This window comes from Petromyzon marinus, chromosome 75 (assembly GCF_048934315.1).
Source record: "Petromyzon marinus isolate PM22_M1 ecotype Great Lakes invasive population chromosome 75, UKy_Petmar_22M1.pri1.0, whole genome shotgun sequence".
NCBI classification, from domain to species: domain Eukaryota; kingdom Metazoa; phylum Chordata; class Hyperoartia; order Petromyzontiformes; family Petromyzontidae; genus Petromyzon; species Petromyzon marinus.
In genome coordinates, this window is record NC_133741.1 from 5,913,235 (window position 1) to 5,926,377 (window position 13,143).

At 60.4% G+C, this 13,143-nt stretch overlaps 1 protein-coding gene across 1 annotated transcript in view; it reads left to right on the forward strand.

The window, feature by feature from the left end:
* The first annotated feature begins 3,312 nt into the window (after positions 1–3,312).
* Positions 3,313–13,143, forward strand: part of LOC116937897 (chromodomain-helicase-DNA-binding protein 5-like) — a 130,440-nt gene continuing 120,609 nt past the window's right edge. The window contains exons 1-5 of the mRNA XM_076056456.1: positions 3,313–3,487; positions 7,034–8,368; positions 11,746–12,042; positions 12,243–12,312; positions 12,578–12,671. Of these exons, the coding sequence (XP_075912571.1) occupies positions 3,371–3,487; positions 7,034–8,368; positions 11,746–12,042; positions 12,243–12,312; positions 12,578–12,671 (1,913 nt within the window). The 5' untranslated portion in view covers positions 3,313–3,370. The remainder of the gene's footprint in view (positions 3,488–7,033; positions 8,369–11,745; positions 12,043–12,242; positions 12,313–12,577; positions 12,672–13,143) is intronic.

Consider the following 13,143-nt stretch of genomic DNA (forward strand, 5'->3'; position numbering starts at 1 on the left):
CCCACCCACTCACCCACCCACTCACCCCTCACCCACTTACCCACCCACTCACCCACCCACCCACTCACCCACCCACTCACCCACTCACCCACCCACCCACTCACCCACTCACCACTTACCCACCCACTCACCCACCCACCCACTCACCCACCCACTCACCCACCCACCCACTCACCCACTCACCCACCCACCCACTCACCCACCCACCCACTCACCCACTCACCCACCCACCCACCCACTCACCCACCCACCCACTCACCCACTCATCCACCCACTCACCCACCCACTCACCCACTCACCCACCCACTCACCCACCCACCCACTCACCCACCCACCCACTCACCCACTCACCCACCCACCCACTCACTCACTCACTCACCCACCCACTCACTCACTCACTCACCCACTCACCACCACCACCACCACCCCCACACAGGAGAAAGAGGGCGTCCAGTGGGAAGCTGACGACGATGACGTGCCTCAGTCGCCCTCCACTGCCTCCTCCGCCACCGCCGCGGGCGACTCTGGCGGCCTCCGTCCGGCACGAGGAGGAGGAGGAGGTGGAGGAGGTGGACGAGGAGGAGGTGGAGGACGAGGAGGAGGTGGGAGGACGAGGAGGAGGTGTAGGAGGCGACGAGGCGTCCGTCGAAGACCGCCACATGGAGTTTTGCCGCGCCTGCAAGGACGGCGGCGAGCTGATCTGCTGTGACACGTGCCCCTCCCTCGTTCCACATCCCACTGCCTCAACCCACCACTCACCCACGTGCCCTGCGGGAGTGGGCGTGTCCACGATGCACGGTGAGGGGGGAGTGGGGGGGCGTGCCCTGCGGGGAGTGGGCGTGTCCACGATGCACGGTAGCGAGCTGATCTGCTGTGACACGTGCCCCTCCTCGTTCCACATCCACTGCCTCAACCCACCACTCACCCACGTGCCCTGCGGGGAGTGGGCGTGTCCACGATGCACGGTGAGGGAGTGGGGGGCGTGCCCTGCGGGGAGTGGGCGTGTCCACGATGCACGGTGAGGGAGGGGGGGCGGGGCCTGCGGGGAGTGGGCGTGTCCACGATGCACGGTAGCGAGCTGATCTGCTGTGACACGTGCCCCTCCTCGTTCCACATCCACTGCCTCAACCCACCACTCACCCACGTGCCCTGCGGGGAGTGGGCGTGTCCACGATGCACGGTAACTGGGGGGCGGGGCACGGGGAGTGGGCGTGTCCACGATGCACGGTAGCGAGCTGATCTGCTGCGACACGTGCCCCTCCTCGTTCCACATCCACTGCCTCAACCCACCACTCACCCACGTGCCCTGCGGGGAGTGGGCGTGTCCACGATGCACGGTGAGGGAGGGGCGTGCCCTGCGGGGAGTGGGCGTGTCCACGATGCACGGTAATGGGGGGGGCGGGGCACGGGGAGTGGGCGTGTCCACGATGCACGGTAACTGGGGGCGTGCCCTGCGGGAGTGGGCGTGTCCACAATGCACGGTGAGGGAGGGGTGTGCCCTGCGGGGAGTGGGCGTGTCCACGATGCACGGTAACTGGGGGGCGGGGCACGGGGAGTGGGCGTGTCCACGATGCACGGTAACTGGGGGGCGGGGCCTGCGGGGAGTGGGCGTGTCCACGATGCACGGCAGCGAGCTGCTCTGCTGCGACACGTGCCCCTCCTCGTTCCACATCCACTGCCTCAACCCACCACTCACCCACGTGCCCTGCGGGGAGTGGGCGTGTCCACGATGCACGGTGAGGGAGGGGGGGGCGTGCCCTGCGGGGAGTGGGCGTGTCCACGATGCACGGTAGCGAGCTGATCTGCTGTGACACGTGCCCCTCCTCGTTCCACATCCACTGCCTCAACCCACCACTCACCCACGTGCCCTGCGGGGAGTGGGCGTGTCCACGATGCACGGTGAGGGAGGGGCGGGGCACGGGGAGTGGGCGTGTCCACGATGCACGGTGAGGGAGGGGGGGCGTGCCCTGCGGGGAGTGGGCGTGTCCACGATGCACGGTGAGGGAGTGGGGGGCGTGCCCTGCAGGGAGTGGGCGTGTCCACGATGCACGGTAAGGGGGGAGTGGGGGGCGTGCCCTGCGGGGAGTGGGCGTGTCCACGATGCACGGTAACTGGGGGGCGGGGCCTGCGGGGAGTGGGCGTGTCCACGATGCACGGTGAGGGAGGGGGGGCGTGCCCTGCGGGGAGTGGGCGTGTCCACGATGCACGGTAGCGGGCTGCTCTGCTGCGACACGTGCCCCTCCTCGTTCCACATCCCACTGCCTCAACCCACCACTCACCCACGTGCCCTGCGGGGAGTGGGCGTGTCCACGATGCACGGTGAGGGAGGGGGGGGGCGTGCCCTGAGGGGAGTGGGCGTGTCCACGATGCACGGTGAGTGGGGGGCGTGCCCTGCGGGGGAGTGGGCGTGTCCACGATGCACGGTGAGGGAGGGGCGGGGCACAGGGAGTGGGCGTGTCCACAATGCACGGTGAGGGAGGGGGCGTGCCCTGCGGGGAGTGGGCGTGTCCACGATGCACGGTGAGGGAGGGGCGGGGCACAGGAAGTGGGCGTGTCCACGATGCACGGTGAGGGAGGGGCGTGCCCTGCGGGGAGTGGGCGTGTCCACGATGCACGGTAACTGGGGGGCGGGGCACGGGGAGTGGGCGTGTCCACGATGCACGGTAGCGGGGGAGTGGGGGGCGTGCCTGGCGGGGAGTGGGCGTGTCCATGATGCACGGTAACGGGGGAGTGGGGGGCGTGCCCTGCGGGGAGTGGGCGTGTCCACGATGCACGGTAGCGGGGGAGTGGGGGGCGTGCCTGGCGGGGAGTGGGCGTGTCCATGATGCACGGTAACAGGGGGCGTGCCCTGCGGGGAGTGGGCGTGTCCACGATGCACGGTAACGGGGGGCGTGCCCTGCGGGGAGTGGGCGTGTCCACGATGCACGGTGAGGGAGGGGCGTGCCCTGCGGGGAGTGGGCGTGTCCACGATGCACGGTAGCGAGCTGATCTGCTGTGACACGTGCCCCTCCTCGTTCCACATCCACTGCCTCAACCCACCACTCACCCACGTGCCCTGCGGGGAGTGGGCGTGTCCACGATGCACGGTAACTGGGGGCGTGCCCTGCGGGGAGTGGGCGTGTCCACGATGCACGGTGAGGGAGGGGGGGCGGGGCCTGCGGGGAGTGGGCGTGTCCACGATGCACGGTAACGGGGGGCGGGGCACAGGAAGTGGGCGTGTCCATGATGCACGGTAACGGGGGGCGTGCCCTGCGGGGAGTGGGCGTGTCCACGATGCACGGTAACGGGGGGCGTGCCCTGCGGGGAGTGGGCGTGTCCACGATGCACGGTGAGGGAGGGGCGTGCCCTGCGGGGAGTGGGCGTGTCCACGATGCACGGTAGCGAGCTGATCTGCTGTGACACGTGCCCCTCCTCGTTCCACATCCACTGCCTCAACCCACCACTCACCCACGTGCCCTGCGGGGAGTGGGCGTGTCCACGATGCACGGTAACTGGGGGCGTGCCCTGCGGGGAGTGGGCGTGTCCACGATGCACGGTGAGGGAGGGGGGGCGGGGCCTGCGGGGAGTGGGCGTGTCCACGATGCACGGTAACGGGGGGCGGGGCACGGGGAGTGGGCGTGTCCACGATGCACGGTGAGGGAGGGGGGGCGGGGCCTGCGGGGAGTGGGCGTGTCCACGATGCACGGTAACGGGGGAGTGGGGGGCGTGCCCTGCGGGGAGTGGGCGTGTCCACGATGCACGGTGAGGGAGGGGCGTGCCCTGCTGGGAGTGGGCGTGTCCACGATGCACGGTGAGGGAGGGGCGTGCCCTGCGGGGAGTGGGCGTGTCCACGATGCACGGTGAGGGAGGGGCGTGCCCTGCGGGGAGTGGGCGTGTCCACGATGCACGGTAACTGGGGGGCGTGCCCTGCGGGGAGTGGGCGTGTCCACGATGCACGGTAACTGGGGGGCGTGCCCTGCGGGGAATGGGCGTGTCCACGATGCACGGTAACGGGGAGTGGGGAAAGTACCCTGGGGGCACGGGGGGGAGTGAAAGTGCCGTGGGGGCACCGGGGGAGTGCCCTGGGGGCACGGGGGGAGTGGGGGGAGTGCCCTGGGGGCACGGGGGAGCTTTGTCTGTGTGTTGGTGCTGCTACTACTAACAGCACTTGCCCCTACAGCCTGCTAGAGGCTACCTGGGGGAGCTTTGTCTGTGTGTGGGTGCTGCTACTACTAACAGCACTTGCCCCTACAGCCTGCTAGAGGCTACCTGGGGGAGCTTTGTCTGTGTGTGGGTGCTGCTACTACTAACAGCACTTGCCCCTACAGCCTGCTAGAGGCTACCTGGGGGAGCTTTGTCTGTGTGTGGGTGCTGCTACTACTAACAGCACTTGCCCCTACAGCCTGCTAGAGGCTACCTGGGGGAGCTTTGTCTGTGTGTAGGTGCTGCTACTACTAACAGCACTTGCCTCTACAGCCTGCTAGAGGCTACCTGGGGGAGCTTTGTCTGTGTGTAGGTGCTGCTACTAACAGCACTTGCCCCTACAGCCTGCTAGAGGCTACCTGGGGGAGCTTTGTCTGTGTGTAGGTGCTGCTACTACTAACAGCACTTGCCCGTACAACCTGCTAGAGGCTACACGGGGGAACTTTGTCTGTGACTGTGTGTGTGTGACTGTGTGTGTGACTGTGTGTATGACTGTGTATGTGACTGTGTGTGTATGTGTGACTGTGTGTGTGACTGTGTGTATGTGTGTGTGTGACTGTGTGTGACTGTGTGTGTGTCTGTGTATGTGTGTGTGTATGTGTGTATGTGTGACTGTGTGTGTGTGACTGTGTGACTGTGTACGTGTGTGTGTGTGTGTGACTGTGTATATGTGTGTATGTATGTGTGACTGTGTGGTGTATGTATGTGTGTGGCTGTGACTGGGTGTGACTGTGTGTGACTGTGTGACTGTATGTGTGTGACTGTGTGTATGTATGTATGACTGTGTGTGTGTGACTGTGTGTGTGTATGTGTGTGACTGTGTGTGACTGTGTGACTGTGTGTATGTGTGTCTGTGTGTGTGTCTGTGTGTGTGTCTGTGTGTATGTATGACTGTGTGTGACTGTGTGACTGTGTATGTGTTTGTCTGTGTATGACTGTGTGTGTGACTGTGTGTGTGACTGTATGTGACTGTATGACTGTGTGACTGTATGTGTATGTATGTATGACTGTGTGTGACTGTGTGTATGACTGTGTGTGTGTGTGACTGTGTGTGTGTGTCTGTGTGTATGTGTGTGACTGTGTGTGACTGTGTGACTGTGTATGTGTGTGACTGTGTGTGACTGTGTGTGTGACTGTATGTGTGACTGTATGTGACTGTGTGACTGTGTGTATGTGTATGACTGTATGTGTATGACTGTGTGACTGTATGACTGTGTGACTGTATGACTGTGTGTGTGTATGACTGTATGTGTGTATGACTATGTGTATGACTGTATGTGTATGACTGTATGTGTATGACTGTGTGTGTGTGTGACTGTGTGTGTGTCTGTGTGTATGTGTGTGACTGTGTGTGACTGTGTGTGACTGTGTGACTGTGTGTATGTGTGTATGTCTGTGTGTGTGTATGACTGTGTATGACTGTGTGACTGTGTATGTGTGTGACTGTGTGTGACTGTGTGTGTGACTGTATGTGTGACTGTATGTGACTTTGTGACTGTGTGTATGTGTATGACTTTATGTGTATGACTGTATGTGACTGTGTGACTGTGTGTATGTGTGTGTGTCTGTGTGTGTGTATGACTGTGTATGACTTTGTGATTGTGTATGTGTGTGACTGTGTGTGTGACTGTATGTGTGACTGTATGTGACTGTGTGACTGTGTGTATGACTGTATGTGTATAGCTGTATGTGTGTATGACTGTATGACTGTATGTGTATGACTGTATGTGTATGACTGTATGTGTATGACTGTATGTGTGTATGACTGTATGACTGTATGTGTATGCCTGTATGTGTGTATGACTGTATGTGTATGACTGTGTGTGACTGTATGTGACTGTATGACTGTATGACTGTATGTGTATAACTGTATGTGTGTATGACTGTATGTGTATGACTGTGTGTGACTGTGTGTGTGACTGTATGACTGTATGACTGTGTGACTGTATGTGTATGACTGTATGACTGTATGTGTATGACTGTATGACTGTATGTGTGTATGTGTATGACTGTATGTGTGTATGACTGTATGTGTATGACTGTGTGTGACTGTGTGTGTGACTGTATGTGACTGTATGACTGTATGACTGTATGTGTGTATGTGTATGACTGTATGACTGTATGTGTGTATATGTATGACTGTATGACTGTATGTGTATGACTGTATGACTGTATGTGTATGACTGTATGACTGTATGTGTATGACTGTGTGTATGTGTATGACTGTTTGTGTGTATGACTGTATGTGTGTATGACTGTATGACTGTATGTGTATGGCTGTATGACTGTATGTGACTGTATGACTGTATGTGTGTATGACTGTATGACTGCATGTGTATGGCTGTATGACTGTATGACTGTATGTGTATGACTGTATGTGACTGTATGACTGTATGTGTATGACTGTATGTGTGTATGACTGTATGACTGTGTGTGTATGACTGTCTGTGTCTGTATGACTGTATGTATGTGTGTGTCTGTGTGTATGTATGACTGTGTGACTGTGTTACTGTGTATGTGTGTGACTGTATGTGACTGTATGACTGTATGTGTATGACTGTATGACTGTATGTGTATGACTGTATGTGACTGCATGTGTATGACTGTATGACTGTATGACTGTCTGTGTCTGTGTGTGACTGTGTGACTGTGTATGTGTATGACTGTGTATGACTGTGTGTGACTGTGTGTGTGTGACTGTATGTGTGACTGTATGTGTATGACTGTATGTATGACTGTGTGTGACTGTGTGTGTGTGACTGTGTGACTGTATGTGTATGACTGTATGTATGACTGTATGACTGTATGTGTATGACTGTATGACTGTATCTGTGTCTGTGTGTTGTCGCAGTGCCCCCCACTGAAGGGCAAAGTGCAGAAGATTCTCCACTGGCGTTGGACAGAGCCCCCCACGGCTCCCCCAGAGCCCCCCACGGCTCCCCCAGAGCCCCCCACGGCTCCCCCAGAGCCCCCCTCGGCTCCCCCAGAGCTGCCCACGCCCCCAGCAGCAGCAGCAGGAGCAGCTTCAGGGGCAGCAGCAGCAGGGGCAGCATCAGGGGCAGCAGCAGCATCAGGGGCAGCAGCAGCATCAGGGGCAGCAGCAGGAGCAGCATCAGGGGCAGCAGTAGCTTCAGGGGCAGCAGCAGCAGCAGTAGCGGGGGCAGCATCAGGGGCAGCAGCTTCAGGGGCAGCTTCAGGGGCAGCAGCAGCCTCAGGGCCAGGGGCAGCAGCAGCCTCAGGGGCAGCTCCAGGGGCAGCAGCAGCAGCAGGGGCAGCAGTAGCAGCTGTAGTAGCGGGGGCAGCAGCTTCAGGGGCAGCTTCAGGGGCATCAGCAGCAGGGGCAGCAGTAGCAGCAGTAGCAGCAGGGGCAGCAGGGGCATCAGCAGCAGCAGCAGCAGGGGCATCAGCAGCAGCAGCAGGGGCAGCAGTAGCAGCTGTAGTAGTAGCGGGGGCAGCAGTAGCAGCTGTAGCAGCGGGGGCAGCAGCTGTAGAACTGCCCACGCCCCGCACGGCCACTCCAGAGGCAGCCACCGCCAGCAGCTGCCCCGGTGGTGGTGGTGGTGGTGGTGATGGTGGGGGTGGTGCCCTAGCCACGGAGAGCCGGGGGCAGCCGTACGAGCAGCAGCAGCAGGGGCAGCAGCAGGAGCAGCAGCAGCAGCAGCTTCAGGGGCAGCAGCTGGATCAGGGGCAGCTTCAGGGGCAGCAGCTTCAGGGGCAGCAAGAGCAACAGCAGCAGCAGGAGCAGCTTCAGGGGCAGCTTCAGGGGCAGCTTCAGGGGCAGCTTCAGGGGCAGCTTCAGGGGCAGCTTCAGGGGCAGCTTCAGGGGCAGCTTCAGGGGCAGCTTCAGGGGCAGCAGCTAGATCAGGGGCAGCAGCAGCAGGGGCAGCAGCTGGAGCAGGGGCAGGAGCAGCAGCAGCAGGGGCAGCTGGAGCAGGAGCAGCTTCAGGGGCAGCTTCAGGGGCAGCTTCAGGGGCAGCTTCAGGGGCAGCTTCAGGGGCAGCTTCAGGGGCAGCAGCCTCAGGGGCAGCTTCAGGGGCAGCTTCAGGGGCAGCAGCCTCAGGGGCAGCTCCCGGGGCAGCTTCAGGGGCAGCTCCAGGGGCAGCTGGCCCGGAAGCCCGAGAGGGAATTCTTTGTCAAATGGGTGGGGCTCTCCTACTGGCATTGCTCCTGGGTGTCTGAGCTACAGGTGAGTGGTGAGTGAGTGAGTGGGTGAGTGAGTGGGTGAGTGGGTGAGTGAGTGGGTGAGTGAGTGAGTGGGTGAGTGGGTGAGTGTGTGAGTGGGTGGTGAGTGAGTGAGTGGGTGAGTGGGTGGGTGGGTGAGTGAGTGGGTGGGTGAGTGAGTGAGTGGGTGGGTGAGTGGGTGAGTGAGTGGGTGAGTGAGTGGGTGGGTGAGTGAGTGGGTGAGTGAGTGGGTGAGTGGGTGAGTGAGTGAGTGGGTGGTGAGTGGGTGGTGAGTGGGTGAGTGGGTGGGTGAGTGGGTGGGTGAGTGGGTGGTGAGTGGGTGGTGAGTGGGTGAGTGAGTGAGTGAGTGGGTGGGTGAGTGGGTGGGTGAGTGGGTGAGTGAGTGGGTGAGTGAGTGAGTGGGTGAGTGAGTGGGTGAGTGGGTGGGTGGGTGGGTGAGTGGGTGAGTGGTGAGTGACTGACTGAGTGACGGAGTGAGTGACTGAGTGACTGAGTGACTGACTGAGTGACGGAGTGAGTGACTGAGTGAGTGAGTGAGTGACTGAGTGACTGAGTGAGTGAGTGACTGAGTGACTGACTGAGTGACCGCATGACTGCCTGCCTGCCTGGCTGCCTGAGTGCCTGCCTGCCTGCCTGCCTGACTGCCTGCCTGCCTGCCTGACTGCCTGACAGCCTGCCTGCCTGCCTGACTGCCTGGCTGCCTGGCTGCCTGAGTGCCTGCCTGCCTGCCTGCCTGCCTGCCTGCCTGACTGCCTGCCTGCCTGCCTGCCTGACTGCCTGACTGCCTGCCTGCCTGACTGCCTGACTGCCTGCCTGACTGACTGACTGCCTGACTGACTGAGTAACTGAGTGAGTGGGTGCCTGCCTGCCTGACGGAGTGACTGCCTGCCTGACTGCCTGACTGCCTGCCTGCCTGCCTGACTGCCTGCCTGCCTGCCTGCCTGACTGCCTGCCTGCCTGCCTGACTGACTGCCTGACTGACTGCCTGCCTGACTGCCTGACTGCCTGCCTGCCTGCCTGCCTGACTGACTGCCTGCCTGACTAACTGCCTGACTGCCTGCCTGCCTGCCTGACTGCCTGCCTGCCTGCCTGACTGACTGACTGACTGAGTGACTGAGTGAGTGGGTGACTGACTGCCTGCCTGCCTGACTAACTGTCTGCCTGCCTGACTGACTGAATGACTGAGTGACTGAGTAACTGAGTGAGTGGGTGCCTGCCTGCCTGCCTGCCTGACTGCCTGCCTGCATGCCTGCCTGCCTGACTGACTGCCTGACTGACTGACTGCCTGATTGACTGCCTGAATGCCTGCCTGACTGACTGCCTGGCTGCCTGACTGCCTGCCTGCCTGACTAACTGCCTGCCTGCCTGCATGACTGCCTGCCTGCCTGACTGACTGCCTGCCTGACTAACTGCCTGCCTGACTGCCTGCCTGCCTGCCTGCCTGCCTGCCTGCCTGACTGCCTGCCTGCCTGCCTGCCTGACTGACTGCCTGCCTGACTGACTGCCTGCCTGCCTGACTGACTGAGTGAGTTACTGACTGACTGAGTGAGTGACTGACTGACTGAGTGCCTGACTGCCTGCCTGCCTGCCTGACTGACTGCCTGACTACCTGCCTGCCTGCCTGCCTGCCTGACTGCCTGCCTGCCTGACTGACTGACTGCCTGTCTGCCTGCCTGCCTGCCTGACTGCCTGCCTGACTGCCTGACTGAGTGACTGAGTGAGTGGGTGAGTGGTTGACTGCCTGCCTGCCTGCCTGACTGACTGCCTGCCTGACTGCCTGCCTGCCTGCCTGACTGACTGCCTGACTGCCTGACTGACTGCCTGACTGCCTGACTGCCTGCCTGACTGACTGAGTGACTGAGTGAGTGGGTGAGTGACTGCCTGACTGACTGACTGAGTGACTGAGTGAGTGAGTGACTGCCTGCCTGCCTGCCTGACTGACTGCCTGACTACCTGCCTGCCTGCCTGCCTGACTGCCTGCCTGCCTGACTGACTGACTGCCTGTCTGCCTGCCTGACTGACTGCCTGCCTGACTGCCTGACTGAGTGACTGAGTGAGTGGGTGAGTGGTTGACTGCCTGCCTGCCTGCCTGCCTGCCTGACTGACTGCCTGCCAGACTGCCTGCCTGCCTGCCTGACTGCCTGACTGCCTGCCTGATTGACTGAGTGACTGAGTGAGTGGGTGAGTGACTGCCTGACTGCCTGCCTGACTGACTGACTGAGTGACTGAGTGAGTGAGTGACTGCCTGCCTGCCTCCCTGACTGACTGCCTGACTACCTGCCTGCCTGCCTGCCTGCCTGACTGCCTGCCTGCCTGCCTGACTGACTGACTGCCTGTCTGCCTGCCTGACTGACTGCCTGCCTGACTGCCTGACTGAGTGACTGAGTGAGTGGGTGAGTGGTTGACTGCCTGCCTGCCTGCCTGCCTGACTGACTGCCTGCCAGACTGCCTGCCTGCCTGCCTGACTGCCTGACTGACTGAGTGAGTTACTGACTGACTGACTGAGTGAGTGACTGACTGACTGACTGAGTGCCTGCCTGCCTGCCTGCCTGACTGACTGACTGACTGCCTGCCTGACTGCCTGCCTGCCTGACTGCCTGACTGCCTGACTGACTGAGTGACTGAGTGAGTGAGTGACTGCCTGCCTGACTGACTGACTGCCTGCCTGACTGAGTGACTGCCTGCCTGACTGACTGCCTGACTGCCTGCCTGCCTGACTGACTGCCTGACTAAGTGAGTGCCTGCTTGATTGCCTGCCTGACTGACTGACTAACTAACTGAGTGACTGAGTGAGTGGGTGAGTGGTTGACTGACTGCCTGCCTGACTGACTGACTGACTGCCTGCCTGCCTGCCTGCCTGACTGCCTGCCTGACTGCCTGCCTGCCTGCCTGACTGCCTGACTGAGTGAGTGAGTGACTGCCTGCCTGCCTGCCTGCCTGACTGACTGACTGCCTGCCTGCCTGACTGACTGACTGAGTGAGTTACTGACTGACTGACTGCCTGAGTGAGTGACTGACTGACTGAGTGAGTGAGTGACTGACTGACTGAGTGCCTGCCTGACTGACTGCCTGCCTGCCTGCCTGACTGCCTGCCTGACTGACTGACTGCCTGACTGACTGACTGCCTGCCTGCCTGCCTGACTGCCTGCCTGACTGACTGAGTGAGTGGGTGAGTGGTTGACTGCCTGCCTGCCTGCCTGACTGCCTGCCTGCCTGACTGAGTGACTGCCTGCCTGACTGACTGCCTGACTGACTGACTGCCTGCCTGCCTGAGTGCCTGACTGCCTGCCTGCCTGACTGTACTGAGTGAGTGAGTAAGTGACTGCCTGACTGCCTGCCTGACTCACCACCCCACGGCATCCCCGCCCGCTCCGCCATCAGCTGGAGCTACACCACAACGTCATGTATCGCAACTACCAGCGCAAGAATGACATGGAGGATCCTCCTCCCTACGAGCACGGCTCCGACGAGGAGATGATGGTGGTGGTGGACGACGAGGTGGACTCCGTGCATCGCTCGTCCGCGCAGAGTCGCCCGACGCCGGTCAAGGACCCCAGGGCCGTTGAATCACTCGCCCAGACGCACTACCGCTACGGGATCAAGCCTGAGTGGCTCGTGATACACCGTGTGTTGGTGCACAGGTATGGGGGTGGGTGGGGGTGTGACTCACTCACTCACTGATTCACTCGCTGATTCACTCACTGATTCACTGGCTCACTCACTCACATACCCACTCACCCACTCACCCACTCACTCACTCACCCACTCACTCACTCACTGATTCACTCACTCACTCACCCACTCACTCACTGATTCACTCACTCACTCGCCCACTCACTCACTGAGTGACTCACTCACTGAGTGAATCACTCGCCCAGACGCACTACCGCTACGGGATCAAGCCTGAGTGGCTCGTGATACACCGTGTGTTGGTGCACAGGTATGGGGGTGGGTGGGGGTGTGACTCACTCACTGATTCACTCATTCACTCACTGGCTCACTGATTCACTCACTGATTCACTCACTCACTCACTGACCCACTCACTCACCCACTCACTCACTCACTCACCCACTCACTCACCCACTCACTCACCCACTCACTCACTCACTCACCCACTCACTCACTCACTCACCCACCCACTCACTCACCCACTCACTCACTCACTGAGTGACTCACTTGCTCACTCACTCACTGAGTGACTCACTCACTGAGTGACTCACTCACTGAGTGAATCACTCGCCCAGACGCACTACCGCTACGGGATCAAGCCTGAGTGGCTCGTGATACACCGTGTGTTGGTGCACAGGTATGGGGGTGGGTGGGGGTGTGACTCACTCACTCACCCACTGATTCACTCATTCACTCACTGATTCACTCGCTGATTCACTCACTCACTCGCTCACCCACTCACCCACTCACTCACTCGCTCAGTCACTCACTGATTCACTCACTCACTCACTGATTCACTCGCTCGCTGATTCACTCACTCACTCACCCACTCGCTCACTGATTCACTCACTCACTCACTCGCTGATTCACTCACTCACTCGCTGATTCACTCACTCACTCACCCACTCACTCACCCACTCACTCACTCACTCACCCACTCACTCACCCACCCACTCACCCACTCACTCACTCACTGATTCACTCACCCACTCACTCACTCACCCACTCACTCACTCACTCACCCACTCACTCACTCACCCACCCACTCACTCACTCACCCACCCACTCACCCACTCACTCACTCACTGATTCACTCACCCACTCACTCA